Genomic DNA, 27,848 nt, shown 5'->3' on the forward strand with positions numbered 1-27,848 from the left:
GATGGTTGTTGGTGGATAGTACAAGCCAGGAGAAGTTCTGTACCTCTTCAGGGGCACCTCCACCCTTCCAAGGAATCTGGTTTTTTCCCTGGCCACTCCTTTGGCCAAAAGTCACTGAGTCTTGAGTCAGTAGCCACTGAGCTACCCTGTCCTCAGCCAAAGGCCCAGATCCTTCCCCTGGTTTACCTCTAACCCGGAAATCAATCTCCAAAGGACCTTTCAATTAACTCACATCTCGCCCTGTCAAAACCTGTGCCTGCTCTGCTCAAAATCTTTCCCTAGCTCCCCATCACCTCTAGGTCAAGTCAAGCCCCCTTAGCCTGGCACTCCTGGCCCCTCATTCATTCGACTAAATTTTAAATGAGTGATTCTAATTTTAGATTAAAAAATACACTGACCTCTTTCTTTGTGCCAGGTGCTACCCAAAGATCTGGAGATGCTGTGATGAATAAAATAGGCAAATGTTAGGTGTTCTAGATGGCTTCGTACTAATCTGAAACTTGATCCTGTTTCTAGGCACTGAGGACTGAAGGAAAAAGGGTGACTCCCTTCTTACCCTCACAAAGCTTCCATGAGGAAAACAGGAAGCAAAAAACCTTTAATTTCAGCTTGCCATAAGTACTCTTAAGATAAAATGCAGAGTGAGGGGATGGGGTACTATTAATTTATTATAGAAAACTTCAAATACAGAAGTAGACAGGACTATGAAGTCCCATGCACCCTTCACCCCAGCTCCCACAACCATCAACTCGTGGCCAATCCTGCTGTAACCACAATCCTGCTCATTTCTCTAATGCAAATTCGACATGCCATCTTTGAAAGATCAGGAAGAGCCTGTTTGACACCTGTGCCAAGATATGAATGATGAGTCAAAGATCAGAGGGAAAAGCATTTTCAGGCAAAGGGAACAGCAAGAGCAAAGGCCTGAGGTGGTAGGGACTGGTGTTTGAGAGGAAGTAGAGGTACACAGGGATGGATAAAGAGGTGAGTGAAGTCAGAGACAAGTAAGAACAGACCACATGTATAGCCCCTGGGCCATGACAACGTTTGATTTAAGTATAATGGGAGCTCTTGAGAGTTTTGAGCTAAAATATAAGTCAATTCTAAAAGCCTGGAATACTGCAGTAGCTTCCTATGCCATCAAACTGTATAGTCAGAGCTCTTAACTCTACCTTTAGGAGCCTTTCCCCTCTCTTAATTCTGTTTCAGGCATACGTAGCTGCTATCACTTTCTCAATCAAACCATGCACTACTTTTTGCCTGTAGGCTTCTGCCCTTGCTGTTCCCTGTGCCAGGACTCCTATGCTATAGTTGGCTTCTATTCATCCATGGCTTAAAGATCACCACCTCTTGGAAGCCTTTCCAGGCTGGGGCAGGCACTTCCTCTGGCTCCCACAGCTTCCTATGCTTCACTCATCCCAAATCTGACCACTCTGGGTTGTGGTTCTGATTTTGTGTGGATCTCCTTCCTCTGATTGGGGTGCCAGGATAGGGGCCAGGTATGTCTCGTTCACTGCGGAAACCACGGTGCCCACCAACACAGGGCTTGACACAGACGACGGCAATAAATATTTCTGATGGTGGTGGGGGAAGGGGTTTGTGAGAGTTAGTAAGTGTCTTGGCCATTGCGCCCCCTCTCCGGATGCAAACTGACGCCAACTAAAACAAGGCCACTCGCTAGTCCGCAATCCGTAAGCGCATGCGCTTTGCTCAGGCGCGCCCCCCGCCACCCCTCTCCCCCTATATGCTAATCACGACGTTCGGGAGTACAGCCTCTCCGGGGAATATGCAAATCACCCCTTCAGCGCCGTAGGGCTCCCATTGTCCCGCGCTAAGGTTATGCAAATAAGCCTCAAATCCAAGATCCAAGCCTAGTTGGCGCCCCCAACCCCTAGCTCATCCCATTTTCTGTAAGGCGCATTCCTGCTTGCTCACGCACGCGCAAGCCTCGCAGTTTCTAGTTCCATCCAGCTGCGGACTGTACCAAGTAAACCTGGACAGCAAGGGGCAAAGTCCGGAAGCCCCTGCGCGGGCCTAGTCGATGGCCCGACTCGGAGAGCCCCTCTCCCCACTGTGCAATGGGAATGGTCCACCTCGCCGCGCAAGCGCCCTAGGCGCTTCACGCCGCTTGTACACCCTCCTACCCGACTTGCAGCGCACGCGCAGAGCTCGGGCGTGCAGCCGCCGCCGCCGAGCCAGAGCGGGGGCAGCTAGTGCCGGTGAGTGTCCGGGATAGGGATAGGGGTGCGCGGGGCATGCTGGGAAGCGGGCGCTACGGCACCGCTGCATGATGGGAGTTACGGCTCCCATCACCGGGGCGAGCTGGCAGCGGTCTTGGCCCATCATGGCCGGAGGGCGAGACCCAGGCTCCCTTTTCTCCCCCAACACGGCTCCGTGCAGCCCTGGGGCATCCTGGGGAAACGGGACGCCCCGCCCTAAGGCACTGTGGGAGTCGGTCTGCTAGTCGTTATGGGCCTGGTGCATTCTGGGAAGGATTATTGTAGCTCCTTTTGGGAAACCGGCCCCTTTTGTCACACACCTTCCGCTCAGCATCTTGGACGCTTGGAGTGCTTCGACGCAGAGCACCTTGAAAGGCGGTCATTATAGGCCCAAGGCATCCTGGGAAGAATTGCCGCAGGGCATTGTGGGAACTGGTCCTTATTGTCTGTTGTAAGGTTTTGCTCTGGCCTCCTTGCCCTTCCGTTGTGGAAACGGGTGCCTTTTATGTTCTCACAGGGCATCTTGGGAGTTGGTTGCTGTAGGTTCAGAATGTAGTGGGGTCTTGGCACTGTGTTTTCCCTGTGGTAGCGAGGGAGTGTCATTTATAACACTTTAAAATTGTGGAAGCCAGTATGGCCACCATAATCCTTATAGGAATGGGACTGCACCAAAGAATGCTTCCACCTAACATCTGGAGTACGCTGGAAGGGTCCTTGTGTGATGTGGGCTTGGGGGAGGGTAGGCTGGACTGGTGAGCAGCGTCTCCAGGTCATCTCCTGGGTAGTCCTGATTGTAGTGTGTGGTTGCCAGGTAACATAGAACATCCACTTAAAATTTGAATTTCAGATAAATAATCTTTTAGGAATGTTTATCCCAAATACTGCTTGGAACCTATGTATATTAAATAATTTTCTGTTGTTTATCTGAAATTCACATTTAACCTAGCATTGTCTGCTTTTATTTACTTAATTTGGCAAATTATCCTGGCTTAAAGTAGAACTCCTCAGTTAAATGGGACCCTACAGGCAATAGGGTATTATAAGAACTCTCCTCTGCCAGTTATGAATCTTCTGTCCTTAAAGCCCAGATTCAGGGGTGTCTTTAGAAAGCTCGTTTACCACTGATACCAGCCCTCCCATGCCTCAGCCTCCTCCAGGCTTCACTTTTAATCTTTTTTTTTTTTTTTTTTTTTTTTTTCCGGTCCCCAGCATTAAACTTGACTTACAGGCTTTGAAGGGATTGTGTATTTCCCATCACTGTGTACCCAGTACCCAGCATGGACCTTGGCATAAAGAGGCGTAGCTGAGGTTGCCAGTCCTTTCGCTGACTTGCTCTTCCTAGCTCTTTACTGCCAAAGATTACAGTGGAAGACAAAAGAACTGCTGTGTGTGTGTGTGTGTGTGTGTGTGTGTGTGTGTGTGTGTGTGTTAGGTACTGGTGAAGAGGGATAGGAAGGAAAGGACTCAGAGAAGGCTTGGAAGAGGTGGAGGTGGTGTTGGGGCTGGGAGGAAGTACAGAGGTTCTTGTGTTTGAGGTGGGCTTTGGAGAACGAGTAGGAGTTCTCTAGGTAGACGTTGGGGAAGGAGGACATTCTAGGCAGCAGTGGCAGGATTTGCTGAGACCCACAGATGTGAAAAGTCCTGGTGTGCACAGGGAGAGATGATAAGTCTGGAATGGCTGGGGTGTATAGAAAGGGTTATGAGTAGGAGTATTAACAGCCACTGTTACTGCGGTAACTGCCACATACCAGTGGTTTATATCGAATGAGCCCTACTGAATCTTCAAAAAAAAATTTCAGCTGAGGGGCCATTTATGAGAGGTAGAATAACATGGTTTCAAATCCTAGTCCACCCATCACCCAGTTGGTGTGACCTTAAGCTACTTGTTAACCCTCTCTGTGCCTCAGTTTCCTCATGTGTACAAAGGAGACAGTCTGTCTCAACATAGTTATAAGGCCTGCATGAGTTAAGCCCTGGAAGCTCCTTTTGTACTGAGAAGGAAACAGGCTAGAGAGATTAGGTCCTTTGCTTGAAACTACACAGCTAGAATGTGGCAGACTTAGGGTTCAGACCTGGACACCATCTTGCCAAGGGATAGAACTAGGGCTGACGCGAACTAGGGCGGCCATACCGCTTGTTTAAATATTGAAATACCTCTAGGCTGATTAGTATATCACCACCACGTCAAATAATCCCTACCCCCAACTGCCACTTTGGACCCTCTCCCAGCCCCCAGACTTTCCCACAGTCCAGCAACCAAAGCGTTAATTCCTGGATAGGCCCCTGTTCCACTCTCAGTTCTGAATGGTGCCCCTGCTAGTACCCGCTGCTAAATATTTGGAATGTTACCTTTCCCCATCCCGCTGAACAAGAACCACAGACGGCTTTGTTGCCCAGATGGGGAAATTAAGATCTACAGAGGAGCTGGGGCTATCTTTTCCTTTCCCCCAGCACTGAGCACACAGTTGGGCCCTGAGAGGCAGGTGCTATGTAAAAATTTATTGAGTCACCACAAGCCTTTCCTTCCCCCGTCCAGCATCCCGCTCTCTTTGCTGACATCCTGCATTGGAGAACTTGTGGCTGAGGTGTGGCTGTGGAGAGCTGGCCAGGGAGGGACACTGCCTAGCTGCTCCTCTGCTCCTGTCTCCTGTCTCCTCCCCTGGCCATGACAGAGACCCGTGAGCCAGCTGAGACTGGGGGCTATGCCAGCTTGGAAGAAGACGATGAGGACCTCTCTCCAGGTGAGGCAGCCTTAGAGATGGCGGCATTACCTTGAATATCATCCTGGTTTGGAATTGGGGCTCCACTGAGAAATCTGGAGGGGGAAGGGCACCTTGTCTTGCTGGGTGTTCTGTTCTGACTGGGACTCTGTGCCCTGCTAGTGGAATCCTTCTGGCTGAGACTTTTGGGGCTTGTAGGTTGGCTAGGATTGCTCTTATTAGGGGTTCTAGATCGGCTGTGGTCTCTTTCCTTGCTGGGGGTTCTAGATCGGCTGTGGTCTCTTTCCTTGCTGGGGGTTCTAGATCGGCTGTGGTCTCTTTCCTTGCTGGGGGTTCTAGATTGGCTGTGGTCTCTTTCCTTGCTGGGGGTTCTAGATCGGCTATGGTCTCTCTCCTTGCTGGGGGTTCTAGATTGGCTGTGACCTCTCTTGCTAGAGGTTCTAGATAGGCTGTGATCTCTCTCCTCTCTGGATTGGCTGCAATCTCTTTCTTTTCTGAAGGTTCTGAATTGGCTGTGATCTCTCTCATTTCTAGGGGTTCTGAGTTGGCTGCGGTTTCTCTCTTTTCTGGGGGTTCTGGTTCGGCTGTGCTCCCTTTCACTGCTGGAAGTTCTAGATCGGCTGTGATCTCTTTCTTTGTGGGAAGTTCCAGATGGGCTATGACTTCTCTCCTGGCTGAGTGTTCTCGATCGTCTGTGATCTCTCTCCTGGCTGGGGCTTCTCTCCCTTCTGGGCATTCTATATTGGTTATAGTTTCCCCCCTTGCTGTGGATTCTAGATTGGCTGTGTCTTCTCATCTGACTGGGAGTTCCTTTCCGGGTACGACTTCTTGCTCTACTGTGGCTTCTCTTCCAACTGTGACTTCTCACCATACTATGACTTCTTGCCCTTCTGGGCATTCTAGACCCGCTCTCACTTCGGGTCCTGCTGGGGGTGCTAGACGGGCTCTCACTTCGGGTCCTGCTGGGGGTGCTAGACTGGCTCTGACTCTGGTTCCTGCCGGGGGTGCCAGACCGGCTGTGACTCTGGGTCCTGCCGGGGGTGCTAGACCGGCTGTGACCCTGGGTCCTGCTGGGTGCAGTATCCTGGTTGTAACTCTTGAGCCTGCTAGATGCTTCACTTGGGCCGTAACTCCATTCCCTGCCAGGGGTGATCATCTGACTATAACTCTTTACCCTCCTTGATGTTGATGGAGACTGGCTGGAACCTCTCTCCTTGAAGGGAGTTCCAGTGGGGCTGTAACTCTTTGCCCTGCTTGGGGTGATAGCCAGCCCAGAACTCTTCCCCATGCCTGAGGCTCCTGGTAGGCTGTAACTCTTCTCTCTGCTCACACTTCTAAGCTGGCTGTTATTTCTTTCTCGGTTGTTGTTTCTAGGCCGGCTGCGACTCTTGCCCCCACTGTGTTTTTTCTGGGAAGTAGGAGTTCTCATCCTGTTGGGCACACTTGGGGTGGCACCATGAGTTCTCATCCTGCTGGTAGTGCTGGCTCTGCTGGGTGACCTCTTGGAGCTGCGGCTTCCCCTTCTTCTGGGAGTTCTGCCCCGGCTGTGTGTGCCCCTCCGCTGGTGGAGTCTTCCCCCACTGACCTTGCTGGCCCTGGTGTCGGTGCTGGCCTTGCTGGCCCTGGTGTCGGTGCTGGCCTTGCTGGCCCTGGTGTCGGTGCTGGCCTTCCTGGCCCTGGTGTCGGTGCTGGCCTTTCTCGCCCTGGTGTCGGTGCTGGCCTTCCTGGCCCTGGTGTCGGTGCTGGCCTTTCTCGCCCTGGTGTCGGTGCTGGCCTTCCTCGCCCTGGTGTCGGTGCTGGCTTTGCTGGGTGTTCTTGTCCCATTGCGGGCTCGGGACTTGCTGCTGGACTGTTTAGAAGCAGCTGTCTTCGTACTCGCCCCCTTGGGAGACCTAGAACTGCTTGGGCTTGTGACCGAGTTAGGGGCTGTTGATGGCTTGGTGGGCACTGAAGCACTGTTGGGCTTTGCCGATTTGGTGGTCTTCAAGGAGGCGGGAGGCTTGGGAGGCACGGGGGACATCGAGGGTCCAGTGGATGCTGGAGACGTGCTGGGCTTTGAGGGTCTCGTAGGTGGAGAAGGCATGGTAGGTACAAAAGGGCTTGTGACCCTGAAAGTCACAGTGGACATGAAAGACCTGGTAGCCGTGGACGACCACCTGACTGCCTCTCACACGCCAGCTGCGTGAAGTCATAGTGGGCATTGAAGCCCCTGGAGGGTGGGTGGTGTAAAGTCAGCGGTAGGAGGAGAAAGAGGGGTGAAGGCCAGAGGGGTTGCCTCCATGTTTGGCCGCCATTCAGCGAGTATCTTCTGAGGCTGACTGGGGATGCAGCGTTGCTGGGGACATGGAGATGGGTCAGACCCAGGTCCTGCCTTCCTGGAGTCTCCAGGTCACTATCCACGTGGTCAGGATATGTTGGGGTTTGGAGGGGGGGGCAGGGGCAGAAGTTCCCAGACAAGAGACACTAACCACCTGAGGAGGCATGGAGGACCTCACAGAGGAGGTGATGTGTGAGCTGGGACCTTAAAGAGGAGCAGGGGTTTGCTCTTAGAGAAGAAAAGGTCACCAGGTGGGGGAAGAGCGGAGCCAAAGGCCTGGAGCGATGGGGGAGATCAGGGCCTCGGGCCCCCCTTGTTCACTCGACCCGCACGTCCTGGGCTGGGCAGTGTTGGGGACCCCAAGATGAGTCAGATCTGCCCTCAAGGGGTTCCCAGTCTGATGGGGGAGACCTTTCGGGGCCCAGATGGCTACAGCCTCTAGGACAGTCACAAGGGCCAGGGTGGAGGGAGCCACCGCCATAGACGACAGAACCTGTTCAGGTCCTGAAGGATGAGTAGGAGGTCGCCAGGTGGCCAGAGTGGGAAACAGCCTTCCAGGCAGAGGGACCAGCCCATGCCGAGGCCTCAGGAAACATATGTTAAACGGCAGAGGGAAAGCAGGACAGAGGCAGAAACAAGAGAGAGAGCTGCAGGGAGGGACATTAGGCCAACATTTATAACCCATTCTTCTAAGCTGGGTGATGCCGGGGACCCAGCAGTGAGTCAGACCCGGCCTGCCCGCCCTCTGGTCTGATGGGAAAGGACTTTGTACCGGCACAGCCCTCAGGGCTGGGTGAGGACAGCCAGAGGGCAAAAGAAAGTGACTGGCTGCCTAGGACACCTGGGAGAGTCTCACTGAGGAGGGAGGCTTCCTACAGGGTCCTAAAGAATGATGTGGAAAACCTGGCTGGGCCACTCCCAGCAGAGGGAACAGCACATGTGAAAAGCCTCAGAAAAGGTTTGACAAATTGAATGAACGCCAGCCACAGAGAAGGTGTCCTGGATGCTCAGGATGCAGCAATGAACCAAAGTCCCTGCTTTGGGGGACAGGCAGTAAACACATGAGTAGATGTCACCTACAGTAAGTGGAGGAGAACAAAGCGGTTAAGAGCGTAGGGGGAAGGATTTGCTGTTTAGACAGTGTGACCAGGGTGAAACTGAGAAGGTGACACTTGAGCAGACGTGGCGAGGGGAGGGAGCAAGCCTTGTCTATCTGTAAAAAAGGTAGCAAAGGCCCTGAGGCAGGTGTGTGCCTGCGGGGTGGAGGAGCCCCGAGGAGCCCAGTGTGGCTGACTCAGTTCTCACAGGACCCTTCTGGGCTGCTGGAGGAAAGTGAGGAAGAGGGGCCGGGATGGACACAGGGCAAGGCTGTTGCGGTCCTAGGGGATGCTTTTGGCAGACCGCTGCCGCTGTGGTGGGGACTCCCTCCTCCCAGACCCAGGCTCTGCATGCACTGGTGTCACCGTTTCCTGTATGGCGGCTTCAAATCTTTTTCCTTTTTTAACCTAAACTTGTCCTAGACGTGTTCTGCATGCTCATGAAATCACAGCAGTATATCTGTACTTGCAAATCAATATTTTCATTCACTCAACTGCACACACACACACACACACACACACACACACACATTTATCACACATATCATATATGTATGTGTTTTAATTTGCTTGAACCCTGTTCAGGTGTTGGTCTTCCTAAAATGATCTGGCGTAGGCCACCGCCCGTATTTAGCTTTCCCTGTTAGAGCTGTGTGATTGGAGGCGAGTGAGTCGCCTAACCGCCCTGTAGCTCAGTTTCCCGTTTGTCACTTAGGGATGACAACAGTACGTCCCTCAAAGGGTTGTTGTAAGGATTCGGCAGGTTAATATAGAAGAACAGGGCTCTTAAAGTAGCAGTGGATGCTGTTACTGGTACTGTTTTTATTACTGTTACTTTGTCCTTCTTAAACCCTGGAGATGCAGTTCTTGCAAGACATTCATCTGCTTAATACACAGGCACTGAGTGTCTGCCGTGTGCCAGGCCGTGTTCCATGTGACAGGGATTCTTCCATGGGGAAGGGCAGGGTTGTGTCCTGGCTGTCCCCTCCCTACTGTGGCGAGTCTGAATGGGGCCCCGGGAGGGGCACAGCCCTGTCCTCAGATGCCTCTGACTCTCCCTGTCCGTCCCTCTACAGGCCCTGAGCATTCCTCTGACTCTGAATACACTCTCTCAGAGCCAGACTCCGAAGAGAAAGAAGATGAGGAGGAGGAGGAGGAGGAGGCCACTGACGATCCTGAATATGACCCTGGCTACAAGGTGAAGCAACGCCTGGGGGGGGGCCGGGGGGGCCCGTCCCGCCGGGCCCCCCGTGCAGCCCAGCCCCCGGGCCCCCCAGCCCAGCCCTGCCAGCTCTGTGGCCGCTCACCCCTTGGGGAGGCCCCACCAGGCACCCCACCGTGCCGGCTCTGCTGCCCTGCTACAGCCCCCCAGGAAGCTCCAGCCCCTGAAGGCAGGGCCCTGGGGGAGGAAGAGGAGGAGCCGCCTCGGGCTGGGGAGGGTCGACCAGCTGGGAGGGAGGAGGAGGAGGAGGAGGAGGAGGAGGAGGAGGAGGAGGAGGAGGGCACCTATCACTGTACAGAGTGTGAGGATTCCTTCGACAACCTCGGGGAGCTGCACGGGCACTTCATGCTGCATGCCCGGGGCGAGGTGTAGGCAGAGCCCCCCACCCAGGGAGCTTGGCTAAAGGGGTGGGGTGGGAGGAGGGGGCTGAGGAAATCGGGGTGGTCGCAGCGGTCATGTGGGACGGGGTACCGCCGATCTGTGTCGTCTTAGCAGTAGATGTGTGAAGGTCAGAATAAAAGCCGAATTCTGTGTGTGTCGGTCCAGCGTGTTTGGTGTGTGTGCGTGCATGCATGTGTGTAAACGCTTGAGTGTGCGAGGCGCGGGCCTGGGGCATTTATCCCTCCCCCTCCCCCCTCCCCTGGCTCCTCCCCGGGGGAAGCTTAAGATCACTGTAGCCAAGACCATTAACATTTACTAAGGGCTTATGTTCAGGTGGCTTCCGTATATTTAACTCATAGACCCGATGACGTACAACACAACGGTTTCGCACTCGTGTAATAGAGTCCAGGGTGGGTGTTTCCAGTAGGTGGGCGACCCTTCTCCATGTAGTGATTTGGGGACCCAGGCCATCCCTTAAGCCTGCTGTCGTCCACATGGTCATGGCTGAGTGGCCGAGGCCCGGGCCCTGCCGGTGGAAGAGGAAGGTGAGCCTGGAGAGGTACACGTGATCTCGGACAGGCCCCCCCCCCCCTGCCTGCAAGTAGCACAGCCTGCTCCTAGTTACGTTCCTTTGCCGAGAAATTCGTCACATGACCACAGCTCCCTGCAAGGGAGTCTGGGAAAGGCAGGTCTAGCCAGTGCCCAGAAAGCAGAAAACGGTTTGTGGAGGACAGTCGATGTTCTCTGCCACTGCCTGAGAACCTTTACAAAGAGGACTTTAATTATAATCAGAGCTGTGCTTCCCGGGTGCCAAGTGCCAGTCCAAGAGCTTTATATATATTGACTCATAGAAGTTGTGTATCTAGGAACTTACCAAAATAGAACCTTAATTATAATTACAGCTGCCATTTCCCCAGCACTTCCAGAGTGCTGCATTTTATTTGCATGAGATCATCAGGTCCTTAGAATAACTCTGTGAGGAAGGGATTGTGATCCATTAATTCATTTAAGCAGTATCTTCTGGGTCCCTGCTGTATGCCGAGCATTGGGAATTTAGCAGTGAGTAACATAAAATCCTTGTTCTCCTGGAGCTTACATGGGGCCGAGGCGGGGGGTGGGGGGGGGGGCAGTGGGCAGGGCCACTGGTAGAGACAGATAGTAATCAAGCTGGAGGGAATGCTGGGTGGTGGTAGATGCCGTGGAGAAGAATAAAGCAGAGAAGGGAGAACGCTTCTGGAAGGCGGTTGCCATTTTAAATAGTATAGCCCTCCCTGAGGAGGTGACAGAGACCAGAGGGAGCGAGGGGGCTGTGCACTTGGGTGGGAGGAGGCAGGAGCCTGCCACCTGTCAGGGCAGGGCTGGAAGGATGAGGGCAGAGGGGAGCAGAGGGCCAGCTCCTCACAGCTCTGTCGAAACCTTGGCTCTCGCTCTGAGAAGGGACGTGCTAATTCATAGAAGTTTGGCACCAAAGCTCCTTTGAAAATAGAAGCCTAATTATAATGATAGCTGCCATTTATTGAGCATTTACTCTGTGCCAAGCCCCGTTCTAAGGCGCTTTACGTGTGTTAACTCATAGAAGCTTGGCAACTAAGAACCTTCAAGAATAGAACCTGAATGACCATAATGGCCATCATTAAAGCAGCACTCACGGTGGACCAGGCCCTGTAAGCGCTTTGTATGGACAATCGCATCGGATCCTTATGAGGTAGGGGCTGTTATTTATTTATTCATTCATTCAACAATGATGTATTGAATACCTTCCAGACGCAGGCACTATTCTGGGAGCTGAGAGCAGAGCAGTAAACATGATGAACAAGAATCCCTGCCTTTGTGGAGGTTCTATTATAGAGAAGACAGAGACTTAGATATTTAAGTAAAATATATAAAAAGTATAGAACGTTAGAAGATAGTAAGTGCCGTGGAGAGAAACAGAGTGGGTGGGGAGGCTTGTGTGTGTGTGTGCGGCAGCTCCAAAGAGGGTGGTCGTGGAGGCTTCAGGGAAAGGGGGACTTCAGGCAGAGATGGGGAGTGGGGAGGAGTGGGGCCCCTGCACTGTCTACAGGAGCAGTGAGTGCAAAGGCTCTGAAGTGGGGTCCTACTTGGGATGTTGGCAGAAGAACACTTAGGGCATGAGACCCGTTGCTGAGGAAGGCAGGGGAAGACTAGGGGAAGGGCAAGGTCAGGGAGAGGCAGAGGGCCGGGCCCTGTCGGCTGTTCTACCAGTTTGGGCTCTGCGTCCCATGTCTGAGTCCTCGTCGTAGCCCTTAGAGGCACAGGGGCTATTATGGTGACCATTTCACAGCCGCTCCAGCTAGGGCACAGGGAACTTGACTTAGCTGCTACAGGTCGGTCACACGGCTAATAAGCAGAACGCAGCTGTGATTCCAGACGACTGGATGCGGTGCGTACCTTCTTAACCATGAAGCCACATACCAGAAATGGCAGCCTGGCTCTCCACAGCCACCGTCTGACTGGCCAGGAGCGTGTTTGGTCTCCATAGAGTTACTGGGGTCTTCTAATCATGTGGGTTACCAACATTTAAAACTGGGCAGATTTCACCTCAAAAGGGAGGTTTTTTGGCTTCCCTTGAAAATCGTGAGATCTCGATCGCTGAGCCCACAATCCCAAGGAGCAGTAGCTTTCTGGAGCTGAGGAAGGCTTACCTCCTGCTAATGGGCGTTCCCTCCCACGTGCCCATTCCTCAGCATGTGGCATCTGGACCCCTCACACCTTGCCTGCTTCACTGCTTATGGTACCCTGCTTGGACACAAAGAGCGTTTGCATCCTGATGCCTGTTACAGGATCTCATACCAAAGCATCTGTCACAGCCCACACTTTTCATCCTAGAAGCTCAGAATCTGGGAACCTGACATTTATCCACTCTTTGAATTGAGACTTTCATAGCCATCACAGCTTAACATCAATGAATCTCAGAATCGTCAAGGCAGAAATTCACAGCTCGTTAAAACACCCCGGATGGATTTTAGTTCCTGGAGCAGCATGCTTAAGCCCTCTTCTGCCCTGAGACAGGGCTTTGTTTGTTTGTTTGTTTGTTTTTTAAACCAGACTTTATTTTTTTAATGCAGTTTTAGGTTCATAGCAAAATTGAGGGAAAGATAGAGACATTTCCTGTGTACTTCCTTGCCCCCACACACGCATACCTTCCCCTGGCATCCACATTCCCCACCACATTGGTCCGTTTGTTACAACTGATGAGCCTATATTGACACAGCATAATCACTCAATGTGCATAGTTTACACTGGGGGTCACTCTTGGTGTTTGTTGCACCTTCTGTGGGTTTGGACAAAGCGTAATGACCTGAGTTCATCATTATAGTATCATAGACTGTTTTCACTATCCTACAATTCCTCTTGTGTTCATCCCCCGACACAATCCTTGGAAACCAATGATTATTTTTATTTTTTTTTTTTACTTTCTCCATAGTATTGCCTTTCCCAGATTGTCATATAGTTGGAATCATAAGACAGGGCTTTCTAAGCATAGATATAGAGAATTATCTGTTCATCAGGAAAAATTCCTAAGGATATGAGAGGACTAGGAATCAAGAGACCTAGTCTGCTGCCAGGGGCAGCAGGGCGGGGGGGATCATTCAGTTCCCCAGGGCCTGGTTGAGCTATGGAAACCAAGCTAGGAATTCCAAAGAGAGGATTTAACACAGGGGATTGGGTGTGCAGCTGGTTGAAGGCCGAAAGCACAAATGTGGACAGTTGAGGCCCCAAGATATTCGTGTCTGCACAAAGCTCCCACCTCTAGGACCGGGGCACAGAAAGAGAAGGGACATTACCAGAACCCAACAGGAGCTTGGAGGGACAGGCCATGTGCGGCTGTACCTACACCACAAGAGAGGCACGGTACCTTGTGCTGAGGGTGTAGAAATGCACTGGAGCCTGAGCCGCTGCTGTTAGAGGGGTTCCAGCAGCCCAAAGTGAGGTGAGTCCCTTCCCCCTCTTTCTGTCTACCTTCTGCCCAGACCTCTCTTGGGCAGAACTTGAGGAAGCCAGCTCTGGAGGGAATCTGGGAAATACAGTTCCAGAAAGCCCAGCATTACAGAGCATCATCGGGAGGGCTGCAGGCCGAGAGACTCTAGTGGGCACAGTCGAGCATTTTTTTTGAGCCTCTGCAGTGAACATTGTCCTAGGTACTGGGGAAGTGAGGAAGACACACCGCCTGCCCTCAGGAGTTTGGATTCCAGAGTATGGACACAGATAATGACACGCACAAGCGGGATAGTCCCAGGTGTTGAAGGGTGCTAGGAAGAAATAAAGCCAGGGTAAGGTTCAATGGTGCTACTTTGGCCAGGCAGGTCAAGGAGGACCTGTCTGAGGAGGTGGCATGTGTAGAGTCCTGAATGATGTGGAGACAGCCTTGCAAAGTTCTGGGTTAGAGCACTCCAGGCAGAGGGAACAGCAAGTGCAAAGGCCCTGAGGCAGAAGCCAGCCTGGCATGTGTGGCTGGAGCGTAGTAAAGGTAGAGCAGAGAGGGAGTTGAGACTGCTTAGTGGGTGGGGGCCCCATCATTGTTGGATTTTCTGGGCCTGGGTAAGGTGTCTCTGGATGTTATTTATGGAATCTCTTTGGAGGATTTTAAATGAAGAGCGATATGAATTGACTTACACAGGGGGTGGTCTGTAGTCCACTGGAGGGGGCAGCAGTGGTGGCAGGTGCAGGGGGAGCAGTTAGGAGAGCGGCTATGGGAAGGGCCGGTCAGACTCGGGAATCTAGTAGTATACAGTTGACCAATCTGATGGTAGTGGTGTAGGCGGGGGCCGTAGGAGTCACAGTGGCCTGTTTTAAGGTTTTGAGACTCCTCTATTTGTCATCATCCAAGTGATTGTCTCATGGTTGGGGGGGCGTCTGGGGTTTGAGCTGAAGATAAAGATTTGGAAGTCACCAGTGATGCTATTTAAAGTCCTGGGAATCTATGACATCTGGAGAGTGGAGAGAACAGGAAGAACACAGGCAGGGCGGCTGTCTGTCTCAGGGGAGCATGTGTGATTAGAGCCTTAGGTTTGGACATCTGGTTTGGAAACTTCTGGGCTGTCACCAGGTGCAGAGGAAATATTTGGCTTTGGTGAAGCCGACATTTTTGGGAAAAGTGATGGCCAACTGACTCCAACCCAGTTTCCCCACAAGTCACCCCAGCAAAGAGATCCAGGCTAGCTAGCCCTGCACGAATCTTGTACAAACAAATACACACACACACACACACACACACACACACACAGTCCCCTACTAGAGGTAGTATTTCCCAGGGTGGGAATCCCGGTTTCCAGGCTCAGAGTAGATTGTATGTCTCATCACTTAGACAAGAGGTCAGCAAACTTCCATTATAAAGGGCCAGATGGCCCTTTACTATTTTAGGCTTTGTGGGCCATACGGCCTCTGTCGCAACGACTCAGATCTGCTGTTCTATGCTGCACACAGCCTGTAAGTTACGCTGCCTGTGACGGAGACCAAAAATAATGGTGACTTAAACAAGATAGAGGTTTATTTCTCTCTTACATGGTAGTATGGAAGTGGATCTCCTAGCGCGAGGATGAGGACTCCGTTCTGTGGAGTCAACAAGCGACGCAGGCTTCTGCTGTCTTGCTGCTCTACCATGGTCCTAGGTGGTTGGGTACCGTGTCCACACTCCAGGCGGAAAGGTACAGGAAAGGCGTGTCCCTCTCTGAAGCTTGAGAACTCTACCCAGGAAAGAACCTGGGTCACAGGGCCACACCCAGCTGCAAGGGACTTTGGGAAATTGTGTTTGTAGCTACCATGTACGTAGCTAAAAATTGGGGGACAGCTATCAGTCTCTACCGTGTCCCCGCTGTGGGTTTTAAAAACATCCATCAGTTCGAATAGGGTCTATAATTATTGCATGCAGGGCACCGGCCATTGACTCTAAGGGCAGGGCAGGTCACCCAGAGTCCTGACCACATTCAGCAGTGCCCTGGAGGGACACTCCACAGGGTTAGGCCTTTCAAGAGCTGAAAATAGGATCTTAATGGGAACTCTCCCAATGTTGGCCAAATACAACAGGAAACAGAAGGTATCTCTGTTTGATTCCAAACCAGATTCCCTGCAGGGCCAGGCCAGCTCTGACCTGAGCTCCCCCCTCCCTGTGCCCTTATATTTTCTGGGAATATCTGCTCAAAGGCCAGAGTTCCTTGTTTAGATATTTCAATACAGACCTTTTCTGTTTTTAGATACTATTTGTTATTTTATTCATGTCATCTCACCTACACCCAGAAAAAAATACTCTAAGACCAGAATGGTACATAAAATTACTTAAGTGGGCAATAAATTATCGGGGTGTGTGTTTGTGTGTGTGCACCTGAATCCACCCAATACCGTGGCCCCTCTGAGTGGGAAAGACTGATGGGGGGTGGAGTGGGAGGAGATAAGAACTTGATTGCAACCCCTACACGACTCAGAACACAGCTCCCAACTTGGCTGCCCCATCCCCAAAGGCCCACGTTGCTGCACGTCACAACACCTCGCCTTCCCCTCCCCCATTCAGGCACAAATCTGGGGGCACTTGTTCCTATGGCCCATGGCATCCATCTGGGAAGAATTAAAGGGGATTACACAATCTGTAGCTACTTGTGATTTCAAACTATTTAATTGGGAATGAGGGAGATACAACAATTTTCCCTTTTGCTTCCTTTTTTTTTTAAAACAAAAGATTTCACTATTGTCTAATTTCACTGTATCCCTGAAGGCCTTTGTGTCCTCCAAAGACTGAAGCTCTAGATGAGAATCTTCTGGGTCCTATTTATCAGAAGTCCTTTGCCTGTCCCGGGAGGGAAGCAAATCCTTGCAAGGCCCCCATCCTATACCAGAGGTGGGTTCCAGCAGCCACAGAACCCCCACTGCCCTAGAGAGGGCTTAACCTTCACTCAGAGCTCCCCCCGGGCATGCCGGATGTAGTGTTGATGCAGCCCAGCCTCCTGGGCAAAGTCCTGACCACACTCAGTGCAGGCGAAGGGGCCAGGAGGGGTGCGGGTCTCATGCGCCTGGCGGTGCCGCCTCAGAGAAGCAGCCTGCCCAAAGGTCTTGCCACAGTCAGGACAGGGGAAGGTGGGCGGGGCAGCGGCGGGTGCAACTGGCACGGAGGGCCTGGTGGCTGGACCGTGGCCACGCTGATGGGCGATCAGGGCCTTGGAGGAGGGGAAGGAGCGGGCACAGGTGAAGCAGATGAAGAGGGCCCCCTGCAGCTTCTGGGCCACGAAGTCCGCTGGGTGCTCCCGCTTCATGTGACGCTCCTGGAACTTGGAATCGGCGAAGGTGATGAGGCAGCGGGTGCACTGCGGGGCCCCCAGGTGGCCTGAGGGACGTGGGGAGAGGTCGGGGGAAGCCAGCAAGAGTCACCAGGACCTCTCCCAAGCCCCAGAGTCATGCCAACAATTCACATTCAGTGCTTACCACGTGCCAGGCTCTATGCCAGGGCTGGACAGTGGTCCAGACAAACTATTACTGGGCCTGTTTTATGGATGAGCAGACTGAGGCTCAAAAAGGTGAGGCAACCCGCCTACAGTCATGAGGCTAGGTATGAAATGAACCCCTGGAGTCAGAACTGGAACCCCGGGGGTCTGCCCTTCCAACAGAGCCGTGAGCACAGCCCCTGGAGCGAAACTGCCTGGAATCGAATCCCGGATCTACCTCTTCCTAGACAAATACAATAGTTTCCTCATCTGGAAAATGGAGTAACGACCCTATCAGAATCTACCTCACTGGGTGGTCGGGAGGAGTAAATAAATTACTCTATATAAAGTGCTTAGAACAGTGCTACACAGTGGTTTGCAGTTACTGGTGCTGAGAAAGGGAAGAGCAGCCGGGGCCTTCGTACCTCCCTCCCAGAGAAGATTTAAGATTGCCAACCTGTCTTTTGCCTCTGCTTACTGGCAACATCCAACCCGCAGCAAAACCCTTCCTTGAACCCTTCCCCAAATCACCTACCACAAAGCCCCAACCCTAGGATAAATCCTAACTCTTACTGAGAAGCCTTCACAGTGCCCCAGGGTGCGTGTGCTTCCTTAGCGCTATTAGCAATAAACCAACTTGTTCAACTGTAGGCGTGTTCCTGGTGGTCTTTGGCTGGGGGGCCTTGACAGGGTGGCGGCTCATTGTTACCGACAATCTCTTTGCCTCAATTCCCTCACCCGAAAGTAATACTTAACCGAGTTCAAAGGGTCTGTCTGGAGGACTGAGATAATGACGGTTTAACTCCTAGAACACGCCTAGCATGTAATAAGCATTCAGCAGAAGCTGTTGCCACCATTCTGTCGAACTGGCTACCTTGGTTAACATCAAACCTTCCCTTTCTCTGCCGCTAATCCCCATAACAACAGCCGAGTCACCGGAGTAGCCGCAGCCTCTTGTGACAGACTGGGAAACCCAGGCCCAAGTCACACTGAGTCTGGGGGCCAGTTGGGACTGGAACCTTGGGCTTCCTCTCAGTCTCTGCCCTTTCCCAGTCACATCTCCCACCCCAAGCCCCTCCGGATGCTACTCTGTCCCTCTGAACTGTGGCCCCTTGAAGCTAACATGGACAGATCAGAGTGGGTACATCTGAGCAGAATAAGAGTAAGGGTGGAGTGTGGCGGTTCCCGGTGGGGCAGCTCAGAAACCATTTATTACAGCCCCTCCCCAGCAGGCAAGTCCTTGTAACGCCTTGGACATTGAGATGCTACGCAAATCCTTTTAGGAGCCTCAGCCCCTGCACCCCACCCTCCTCTGGCCAGCAGCACTCACACACGTCGCCTCCTGGACTGCGGGGACTCCTCTCCTTGGACGAATCCTGCTGCTCCATGGTCTCTTCGGGATGCGGGTCCTCCATAGTGGCTGGGATCCCTCTGGTCAAGAGTAGCACGCATGACAACAGTAAATCAAGTGAAGTCGCTCATCTGTCTACAGCGTTAAAGGGCCGCTAAGCCTATGACCTTTGACGGGCTCTCTTGCCCCGGTAAGATACCATCTTCTTGAACTGTAACCTAATGGAGCTCTGCCCTAGAGAAGTTTCAGCCCTCCCAAAAGATTCGACTCCCTAGGTCTGTGACACCCCTTCGAGCCTTCTCACCTGTGTGCGACCTATGACCTACATCAAACTAATTCCCTGAACTCAGGGCACGGAACCCTGGATCTTTGACACCAGCCTCGCCCCCGTCTCCCACGTGTCTTGAGGCAGGTAGTGGCATCCAGGCTTTAGCTCGCCTCTTCCCCGGAGGCATCTTTCTCTGACATCCTGTAACTCCTTCCACCCTGAGCCCCCGCCGCCCACGCGCGCCTTCAACCGCGGCGTCCCGCTGCCCCCGAGCACTGCCCTCGGGTCCCTCCTCCCGAGGCGGGTAGCCCAGGCCTCTGCTTTTCTCCGGGCAGCAGAGGGCTGCCTTTCGTTGCGCCGGTCCGTCGCTCGTCACAGCGCCGCCACCCGGAGGGAAGCGGGGTAGGGCCCACCGAGGCTCAAGGTCCCAGTGGCTTCCATGCCCTTTCGCCTGAGGAGCCTCTCCAAGCCGAGATGCCGGATGCCATCCGGCAGTGATGCAGTCGCGCCAACCGGGTCCTCAGAGTAACGGGAGGGGTCCTTCTCTGCACTGGAGTGCGTTATGATGACGTGACATGACACCCTTGCCGTACAGACCTCAGCTTCTGGCGCACGTGTGGCTAGGTGCTCATGGAGCGCAGGCGCTCTGGTTCCCTCATTGTTCCGAGCCCCGCGGGCGGCAGGAGCTGAGGAGCGGACGTACGTCTGTTGCTTTGCGCAGGCGCCGCGAAGGGCCGTATCCCTGAGGTCGCGCTTCCAAGACACACCCCCTCCTTAAAGGACTGACGTCAGGTAAGAGCCCCTGGAACGTGTCGGGACGTTCCCAAATCCGGGCGCTCTCACCTCTTCGGCCTCCGTCCGCCGGACTCTAGGGGCGGGGCTTCTCAGCGGCTGATCAGCCGCCGCCAGCTGTGCTTTCGGGTGTGCCGGCTTTTTGCCCGGTTAGTGATTTGGAAGGGAGGAGCGGGGGATAAAAACATCTTTGTGTCTGAGGGAGGAGGGGCTGGAGGCCGGATCTTTGAAACAGAAAGATAAAATGTATCCAGAAAAAGGGCGGACAAGACGCCCGGATCCCTGGGGAATAGATAGGGCCTGCGCGCCGGATTTCTCCCTGGGAGTGACACCCAAGAATGGAAGGGGACGGGGTGAAGGACTGAAGTCTGACACCAGAGTGGGATGACTGGGAAAGGAAAAAGCTGGGTACTCCCTGACCCGTGTCCGCCCCACCCTTTTGCTTTCCAGTTATGCCACCGCCGCGGGGCGACGTGACCGCCTTGTTCCTGGGGCCTCCGGGCTCTGGAAAGTCCGCTCTGATTGCAGCGCTGTGCGACAGGAATGTGGAGACGATAGAGATCCCCGAGGGACGGCCGTACTCAGGGATCCCCAGCCTGCGAGCGGCGGGCCCCGGCCTCTTCCTGGGCGAGCTGAGCTGCCCACCCGCAGCGCCGGGGCCCTGGGCGGCGGAGGCCAATGTGCTGGTACTGGTCCTGCCCGACCCCGAGGGGAATGGGGAGCCCTTGGCCCCAGCGCTGGGAGAGGCGGCGCGGGCCGCCCTGGCCCGTGGGACCCCGCTGTTGGCTGTGCGGAACCTCCGTCCTGGGGATTCACAAAATGAAGACCAGGCCCGGGATCAGACAGCGGCCCTGCTGAACAGCGCGGGGTTGGGGACCGCGGCTCTCTTCGTGCTGCCGGCGGACTGCGGCAGCCGAGATGACTGTAAGGAATTGGAGCGCCTGCGGGTGGCGCTGCAGAGCCAGGCGGAGGTGTTGCAGAGGTAAGCGAGGAGTTTCCCGGTGGGTTGGAGACCGGGTCCTTTAGACCCAGAAGACGTTCTTTGAGATCCGCGAGATCCCACCCCCAGCGAGTTTGGGGCAGGCCTTGAACGGATAGCTGCGGGAGGGCCAGTTCTCTCGTCCAGGTCCCGCCCCTCATTGCAGGTTTTGCGGTCACCGAGGCTCTACCCCAAGCCAGTGCTGAGTGCTGGACCCTTTCCTGTCTTCTAGGCCCCGCCCCATCCAAGGGTCAGCTAGAGGTTCAGACCTGTTCTCCAGGTTCAGCCTCCTGTGAGCGTTCTGAGGTCACAAGCCCTGCCCCAGTGAGAATTTTCGGAGAGGAACTAACACCCAAATAGCAACGCCCCCCCCCCCACCCCCGCCCCGGCAAAAGTTTGAAGGAGGGCTCATTCAGCACACAAGCTTGCGATCCCCGCGAAAATTTTACCCAAGGGTTCACTCTTTCCAGCACTCCTCATCCTCCACACCATCAGCTTGGTCGTCAAGCTATACCAGTCCACACCTTCAGTGAGCCTTGTTATTTCTGGGTTAGCTCTCCCACTTCCTTTCAATAACCCCATCATGTTTCTGTGCCCACTTGCTGCCTACCTCCTGATTTTTTCCCCCCAACCCCTGGCCACCACCTATTTCATAGTCAAACTGAGGCTCGGTGCTCATTTTTTTTTTTTTTTACCTTAGCCACATCTCCTTGATGAGCACTAGTATGTGAAGCTTTCCCCGTCATTGGCTCTTACTCCCCTCTTTACACCTAGTCTCAGCAAAGAGTGCCCTGGTGACCTTGCTCCTGTCGACAAGTACTCCGCTTTCCTTTAGTCCACAATACAGTTGCAGGTCTGTCTTGGCCCGAGCTCCACCTTCTGTGAGTTTTGCTTGGCCTTTCTTAATCCTGCAGATCCCTTGGAAAAGGCCCCCTTGCCCCGCCCCCAGCCTCAAGACTGAATCCAGGGGATGATTTAGCAGGTTCCCCTTTTTAGGCTCTTTTGGAAACCTGATCTCAACCAACCCGCCCCATCCCTGCTTTAAGCCCTGGTTTCTTTGTGCTGTACCATCAGTCTGGCCCCTCCCTTTCCTGCTCCCTCTTCTTTCAGAGATTATTCGGGGAAAACTCCACCCCTCGTCTTCGTAGCCTAGTCCTGTCCCCAGAACTCAGCTCTCTTGCGTTTAGATCCTCTTCTGCCCTTTATCCTCTGTCTTCCTGTCCCCTCAGGCTCCTGCCACCGGCTCAGGATGGCTTCGAGGTCCTGGGTGCAGCAGAGCTGGAGGCTGTGCGGGAGGCCTTTGAGACCGGTGGCCTGGAGGCGGCACTGTCGTGGGTTCGCGCTGGCCTGGAGCGGCTGGGCAGCGCGCGGCTGGACCTGGCCGTGGCCGGCACGGCTAATGTGAGCCTTGTGCTGAACACGCTCTTAGGGTTGGATCCCGGCGATCCAGATGCGGAGCCTGTTTTCATGCCCGCGGGGCCCACACCCTACCCGGCCCCGGAGCGTCCCAATGTGGTGCTCTGGAATGTGCCTCTGGGCTCCGCGGGCATTGCTGCCGCCCCCCATCCCACCCACTACGACGCCCTCATCCTCGTCACCCCGGGAGCGCCCACTGAGAAGGACTGGGCTCAGGTTCGGCCCTTGGTGCTGCCAGATGCACCGCTGGTCTGCGTGCGAACCGACGGCGAGGGCGAGGATCCAGAGTATCCCGAGGAAGAGGGAAAGGCAGAGAAGCCCAGCAGCGAGAGCTTAGAGAACGCTGGCGGAGGGGAGTTGAAGAATGCACGCGGTGAGGGAAGGGAGAAACGTGGCGCTGGATTGCAGAAAGGTAGCGGGGAAGGTTCAGAGAAAGCAGGCAGCGGGGAAGGTCCAGAGAAAGCAGGCAGCGAGAGTTTGCCACGTGTTGGCGGCGGCGCGAAGAAATCGGGCAGTGGGGACTCAGAGCGTGCGGCCGCACTGAGCCCCGAGGATGAGACGTGGGAGGTGCTGGAGGAGGCACCGCCACCTGTGTTCCCCCTGCGGCCCGGCGGACTCCCCGGGCTCTGCGAGTGGCTGCGGCGCGCGCTGCCGCCCGCCCAGGCGGGGGCGCTGCTGCTGGCGCTGCCGCCCGCGTCTCCCCACGGGGCCCGGATGAAGGCCGCGGCGCTGCGGGCCGGGGCGTGGCGTCCGGCCCTGCTGGCTAGCCTGGCGGCGGCGGCGGCGCCCATACCCGGGCTAGGCTGGGCGTGCGACGTGGCGCTTCTGCGGGGTCAGCTGGCGGAGTGGCGGCGGGCGCTGGGGCTCGAACCCGCGGCGCTGGCTCGACGCGAGCGCGCGCTAGGCCTGGCCCCTGGGGAGCTGGCGGAGCGGACGCGCTTCCCGGGCCCGGTGACGCGCGCCGAAGTGGAGGCGAGGCTGGGCGCGTGGGCCGGCGAGGGCACCGCCGGGGGCGCGGCGCTGGGCGCGCTCTCCTTCCTGTGGCCCGCGGGCGGGGCGGCGGCCACCGGCGGCCTGGGTTACCGCGCGGCGCACGGCGTCCTGCTGCAGGCCCTCAACGAGATGCAGGCCGATGCCGAGGCGGTGCTGGCACCCCATGTGCCCGCGCAGTGAGGGGTGGGATGAGGGCCGGGGCTTCCGGGCTCCCAGCGTCCCAGCTGCTTGGCCCCCGCCAGGAGCTGAGGACTCCCAAGTCCCGGTTAGAGGGAGGGGGGTTAGGGGTACAGGCTCTGGCCTGGGATGTCTCGGCCACTGGGGTAAGGGAGCTGGGGGCCACCGCTCAGAGTCCCGGATGCTTGAAGGGGATGGGGGCTCTGACTACTGATTGGGATGTGTGGCTTGTAGTCACCCGAATTCCTGGGTCCTGAAGGGGAATAGAGTCTGGGGGACAGAGCCCATGGTTTCCCTGGAGACTACAGGGCATGACACCAGACTGTGGCCTGAAGGAAACTGAGGGGTCGGCCTCCTAGAAGGGGTTATATCATGGTCTTCAAGGGAAAGGAAACCGGGTCTGTTGGTCATCTAGCCCCCTGGGGAGAGAAGAGGTGAAAGCCTGGTCTCTACCCCAATAGAGATTCCAGTATGGAGGACGGGGTCCGGGTACCCCCGGGAGCTGGAATCTTTGGATCCTCTAGGCTTCCTGGAGGAAATGGGTCTGCATCCAGCCTCCCAGCTCCTCAAGAGGCAGTGGCGTGGAATCTTCATTGGGGGTCTCACACTCCTGGCTCCCAAGAGGGCGGTTGACCTTGGTTTCTAATTCCTTGGTGGTGGGAGGTCTCCATCTACAGAGGGGAACAGGGCCGGGGCAGGGGAGGGGGGGGGGTGTGCGAAAGAGCTGGAGAACAGCTCTTGGGGAATAGATATCTAATATTTGTTGTTCTAGGGGCCTGGTGACCCAGATTCCTTTCCCAGCTGTTGTGGGGAGGATGGTCCCACAAAAATGAAGAGGGGGAGGCAGGAGGTCTGGGCATGGTGGGGCCTGCGGGTAGCCAGAGACTGGGAATGAGGCCTTCTGGGTGTGGAAGGGCAGAGACCTCAGAGGTCTCTCCCACAAATCCCTTAGGGATTTGGATCCCAGCAATTGCCTTTCTCTGTGTGAGTTTGACTGGGAAAGGGATATGAGTGCCCCCATTTTATAGGTGTGGAGTGATTCAGGGGGTCTTTGGGGAGTCTCTAACTTTGTCCCTCCCTCCTCTAGCGGTTTCTATCTCTTTTTGGTCTTGATTTCTTCTGTCACTAAACCTAACTCTTTCTGGCCTTGGTATTTTGTACTCCTGCCTTTTTGGGCTAAAGCAGCCATAGTGCTGCACTAACCCAGACACTTCTGTGTTGGCTACCTCAGGTGTCCCCAAGAGGTCTGCCTTCTGGAGTACACAGAGTGCCGCAGAGAGCAAGAGGCCCACAGAACAGCTAGGGTCGTGTTCCAGACCGTGAGAGTGCGCCGTGAGTGAAGCAAAGGCAGAAACCACAGTGCCTGGCTATGTTCTAGACTGCCAACCATGGGTAGAAAAGATGCCACAGGTCACAGTTCTTCAGTGTCAAAAAACAGAAGGGGGGGACCTGAGAGTCCATTCAATAGAATCTCTTTTATGAGAAGGGGGAAGAGCAGAGCCCAGGGAGAGCAGACTCTAGGCCCAACAGCACACAGGAAGGTCCTATGTGGTCTGGCCCCTGCCTATTCGAACTCCCTGCCCCTCCCCCATCTCCCAGCCAGCGTGATCTTCCTTGCAGTGCCTGGGTGGGCCACATTGGGTCCTACCCCAGGACCTTTGCATTTGCTCTTCTTTCTGCCTAGAATGCTCTGCCCCCAGATCTTCCCATGACTGGTTCCTTTTTGTCTAGCGAGTCTCAGCTCAGATGTCCCCTCAGAGAGGCCTTCCCTGACCACTGTAACTGAAGTAGCCCTCACTCCCCCATTACTCATCTCGGCCAGTAGATATTTCCCTTGAAGCAATTATTACTGTAACAAAATTACCTTATTTATTTATTTATTTATTTACCTATTTAATGGCTATGATCCTCTTGCCTGTCCTGTTCTCTTCTGTAACCCCAGTACCCAGAAGAGTGCTTGACACACAGCAGGTGCTTGTAAATATTTATTTTAATTCATTAATCCATGGCAGACCTGGGTGTAGATTGTCAGCCTCTTGCCACAGGACAGGGACAACGAACCGGGTGGGGAGAAAGAGAAACAAGTATCTGATGGGAGAGAAAGCTCCTGTCTGAGATCAGGGGACCTGGAATGCAGGCCCGGCTTTGCCACTGTCGCTCTGGGTGACTTGGACCGGTGCTTTATTTTCCCATCTGTGAAATGGAAGGGCCTAACGAGAACCATAAATACTTCCAAGATCTTATCTCCTTTGACGGCGGGAGACAAGGGTGACCACTCCGAGGGGTAGACACTTGGGAGGTGGTATCTCCATGTCCAGCTTGAACCCCTCCCAGTGACACAGTTTGTCCCACCAACGTTGAGATGGCCGTGGGGCGCCTGGCTGGCTCAGTCAGTTGAGCGTCCGACTCTTGATTTCGGCTCAGGTCATGAACTCATGGTTCGTGAGTTCAGCCCCCGCATCAGGCTCTGCACTGATAGCGGGAGACCGTGTGGGATTCTCTCTCTCTCTGCCCCTCTCCTGCTCACGCTGTCTGTCTCAAAAAGAAACATTAAAAAAAAAAAAAGTTGAGATGGCCTGGCCGAGATGAGATACTGAATGGCTTCCGGTCTGTAATCTCCAATACCACACTGTCTCTCAGTCTCACATGCCAGCCGTGGGAACGCAGGAGAGGAAAGCAGTGCTGTCCTATAGAAACGGTGTGAGCCACATCGATCATTTGAAATTGTCTGGCAGCCACATTAGAAAGGTAAAAGGAGGGATGCCTGAGTGGCTTAGTCGGTTAAGTATCTGACTTCAGCTCAGGTCATGATCTCACAGTTTGTGAGTTCAAGCCCCACATGGGCTCTGTGCTGACAGCTCAGAGCCTGGAGCCTGCTTCGGATTCTGGGTCTGGGTGTCTCTCTCTCTCTCTCTCTCTCTCAAAAATAAATGTTAAAAAATTTAAAAAAAAAAAAAAAAAGGGAAGGTAAAAGGAGACAGGGTCAAACTACTGAGAATATGTTTTACTTAACCCAGTATATCCAAAATATGATTTCAACATGTAGTCCATATAGAAAAGAAAGACACATTTTACATCCTTTTATGCTGCCTTTGAAATCTGGTATTTTACACTTCCAGCACATCTCGTTCAGAAATTTTCATCAGAAATAGTTCTGTTTAGCTTTCCTAAAATGTGTTGTTGGAGAAATGGATCCACGTCCCCAAGTTGTCCCACTGATACTGAACGGTCTTCCAGCAACGGAGACGTGTATCAATTTTTAATGAAAAGTAAATGAAATCTAAAACTTGCTTTCTCAGTGCCACGAACCCCGTTTCCTGTGTTCAGTAGCCACATGACCTGGAACACTTGCATTATCCCAGGAAATCCCATTAGCATAGCTCCAGGGTCAGACAGCCCTGCTGACATTGGGGTGACCTTGGGCAAGTCCCTGAGCAAGTGGCATCTACCTCACGGGGTAACTAAGAATAGTGTGTGTACAGATGTGCACACACACACATGTCAGCCTACTGCAGCCCTCTGGAGAAGCCTGGCCCACTGGGAGCTCAAATGTGAGTCTGGTCCATGCCTCCAGCCCCAGGCTGAGCCGACTCTAGTCTAGGCGCCTGTCTCACACCCAGAATGTCTTTGCTCACAGAGTGTCCTCTTTGTGCCACTCTCACCTGACACCTCTGCCCTGTGCCTCGCTACTCCAAACTCCCTCTGCCCCCATGCCAATGGGGATCGTGCCAGAGATCCTATCTGAGGAAGCAAGACCCAATTCCGTTTGCCTGTGTCTCTGTCGGGGAGTGCTGATTGTGTCTGTATCATCGTGTATCGCCACGGGTTGGGCGTCGTGACTAATCTGGAGGGTGGTTGTCTTTTAAATTATGACTTTGGGTGGGAGGCATAAGGTGGCCAGTGAGGCATGTGTCCCAGGTAGCATCCAAGCAGAAAAGACTAAGACTCCCTTGAGAACTGATTGCTGGCTCCCCGTTGGGCGTGTCTGCATCCTACTTCTGGCTGGAAGATCCTTGAAGGCAAGAATTCAAGGAAATGTATGCTGAGTCTTGGCGTTGCCATTGCCAGAAGCAGAAGAGGCACAAAACAAAAAACTTGGAGACAATCTCATCACCTTAGCTGAGTTTCAGATATTTCTGGGTTATGATGAAGGCACTTGTATCCATTGGGGTGGGGAACCATGGAGGGCTAATCAAGGGTGTGGTTGGCCTGTGGTGCTTTCTTGCAGGAGTGAATAAAGACGAGTAGAAATCCCACTGTGTTGTCTCTCCTTTGAGGGTTTGAAGGGGTAGGAAGATGCTTGGGATTTTGCTTGGGTCTGAGGAAGGGGCTGGAGATAGTACTGGGTCTGACGGAGAAAGGGACCAAGGGTGGGGACTCCTGAGCCCTGGGAGAGGAGGGATGGTGAAGGTCTGTATGGGAAAGAACCCCTTGAGCTGGAACCCAAAGACTCCTGTGCCTGAGTTTTGCCACCCTGGGAGTGGGG

General features: G+C 54.1%; 4 protein-coding genes across 9 annotated transcripts; 2 read left to right on the top strand and 2 right to left on the bottom strand.

Moving 5' to 3' along the window:
- Positions 1 to 4,698: 4,698 nt before the first annotated feature.
- On the bottom strand, positions 4,699 to 7,140 carry SRRM5 (serine/arginine repetitive matrix 5). The gene is given in 2 exon segments (XM_060651326.2): positions 4,699 to 7,076; positions 7,078 to 7,140. Coding segments are annotated over 2 exon segments (2,220 nt in total). The 3' UTR covers positions 4,699 to 4,919.
- On the top strand, positions 4,853 to 10,110 carry ZNF428 (zinc finger protein 428). 2 transcript variants are annotated; one of them, XM_060651335.3, is made up of 2 exons: positions 4,853 to 4,960; positions 9,430 to 10,110. In XM_060651335.3, exons 1-2 carry the CDS (start codon positions 4,885 to 4,887, stop codon positions 9,945 to 9,947), a joined length of 594 nt encoding a protein of 197 aa, XP_060507318.3. In that variant the 5' UTR covers positions 4,853 to 4,884; the 3' UTR covers positions 9,948 to 10,110. The 2 variants fall into 2 exon arrangements, with proteins under 2 accessions (XP_060507318.3, XP_078294484.2); XM_078438358.2 differs by lacking the exon at positions 4,853 to 4,960 and adding an exon at positions 7,186 to 7,327.
- Positions 10,111 to 16,556: 6,446 nt separating this feature from the next.
- ZNF576 (zinc finger protein 576) lies at positions 16,557 to 19,717 on the bottom strand. Of its 3 annotated transcripts, none has more exons than XM_060651338.2 (3): positions 19,603 to 19,717; positions 18,717 to 18,817; positions 16,557 to 17,289 (listed from the first exon to the last, which is right to left on the bottom strand). In XM_060651338.2, exons 2-3 carry the CDS (start codon positions 18,799 to 18,801, stop codon positions 16,862 to 16,864), a joined length of 513 nt encoding a protein of 170 aa, XP_060507321.1. In that variant the 5' UTR covers positions 18,802 to 18,817; positions 19,603 to 19,717; the 3' UTR covers positions 16,557 to 16,861. The 3 variants fall into 3 exon arrangements, with proteins under 3 accessions (XP_060507321.1, XP_060507322.1, XP_060507320.1); XM_060651339.2 differs by lacking the exon at positions 19,603 to 19,717 and adding an exon at positions 19,285 to 19,595; XM_060651337.2 differs by lacking the exon at positions 19,603 to 19,717 and adding an exon at positions 19,042 to 19,595.
- IRGQ (immunity related GTPase Q) lies at positions 19,680 to 27,618 on the top strand. 3 transcript variants are annotated; one of them, XM_078438357.2, is made up of 4 exons: positions 19,832 to 19,946; positions 20,248 to 20,779; positions 22,006 to 23,402; positions 23,446 to 27,618. In XM_078438357.2, exons 2-3 carry the CDS (start codon positions 20,250 to 20,252, stop codon positions 23,363 to 23,365), a joined length of 1,890 nt encoding a protein of 629 aa, XP_078294483.1. In that variant the 5' UTR covers positions 19,832 to 19,946; positions 20,248 to 20,249; the 3' UTR covers positions 23,366 to 23,402; positions 23,446 to 27,618. The 3 variants fall into 3 exon arrangements, with proteins under 3 accessions (XP_060507310.1, XP_078294483.1, XP_060507311.1); XM_060651327.3 differs by lacking the exon at positions 19,832 to 19,946 and adding an exon at positions 19,680 to 19,797 and having other exon boundaries at positions 22,006 to 27,618; XM_060651328.3 differs by having other exon boundaries at positions 22,006 to 27,618.
- The last annotated feature ends 230 nt before the right edge of the window (positions 27,619 to 27,848 follow it).

Source organism: Panthera onca, chromosome E2 (assembly GCF_046562875.1).
Source record: "Panthera onca isolate mPanOnc1 chromosome E2, mPanOnc1 haplotype 2, whole genome shotgun sequence".
Taxonomy (NCBI): Eukaryota; Metazoa; Chordata; class Mammalia; order Carnivora; family Felidae; genus Panthera; species Panthera onca.

Coding starts and splice junctions, on each gene's coding strand:
- ZNF428 (XM_060651335.3), top strand. CDS start 4,885: ATGACAGAGACCCGTGAGCCAGCTGAGACTGGGGGCTATGCCAGCTTG. Junction 4,961..9,429: donor CGATGAGGACCTCTCTCCAG/GTGAGGCAGCCT, acceptor GTCCCTCTACAG/GCCCTGAGCATTCCTCTGAC.
- ZNF576 (XM_060651338.2), bottom strand. CDS start 18,801: ATGGAGGACCCGCATCCCGAAGAGACCATGGAGCAGCAGGATTCGTCC. Junction 17,290..18,716: donor CAGTCCAGGAGGCGACGTGT/GTGAGTGCTGCT, acceptor CACGTCCCTCAG/GCCACCTGGGGGCCCCGCAG.
- IRGQ (XM_060651327.3), top strand. CDS start 20,250: ATGCCACCGCCGCGGGGCGACGTGACCGCCTTGTTCCTGGGGCCTCCG. Junction 20,780..22,005: donor CAGGCGGAGGTGTTGCAGAG/GTAAGCGAGGAG, acceptor CTGTCCCCTCAG/GCTCCTGCCACCGGCTCAGG.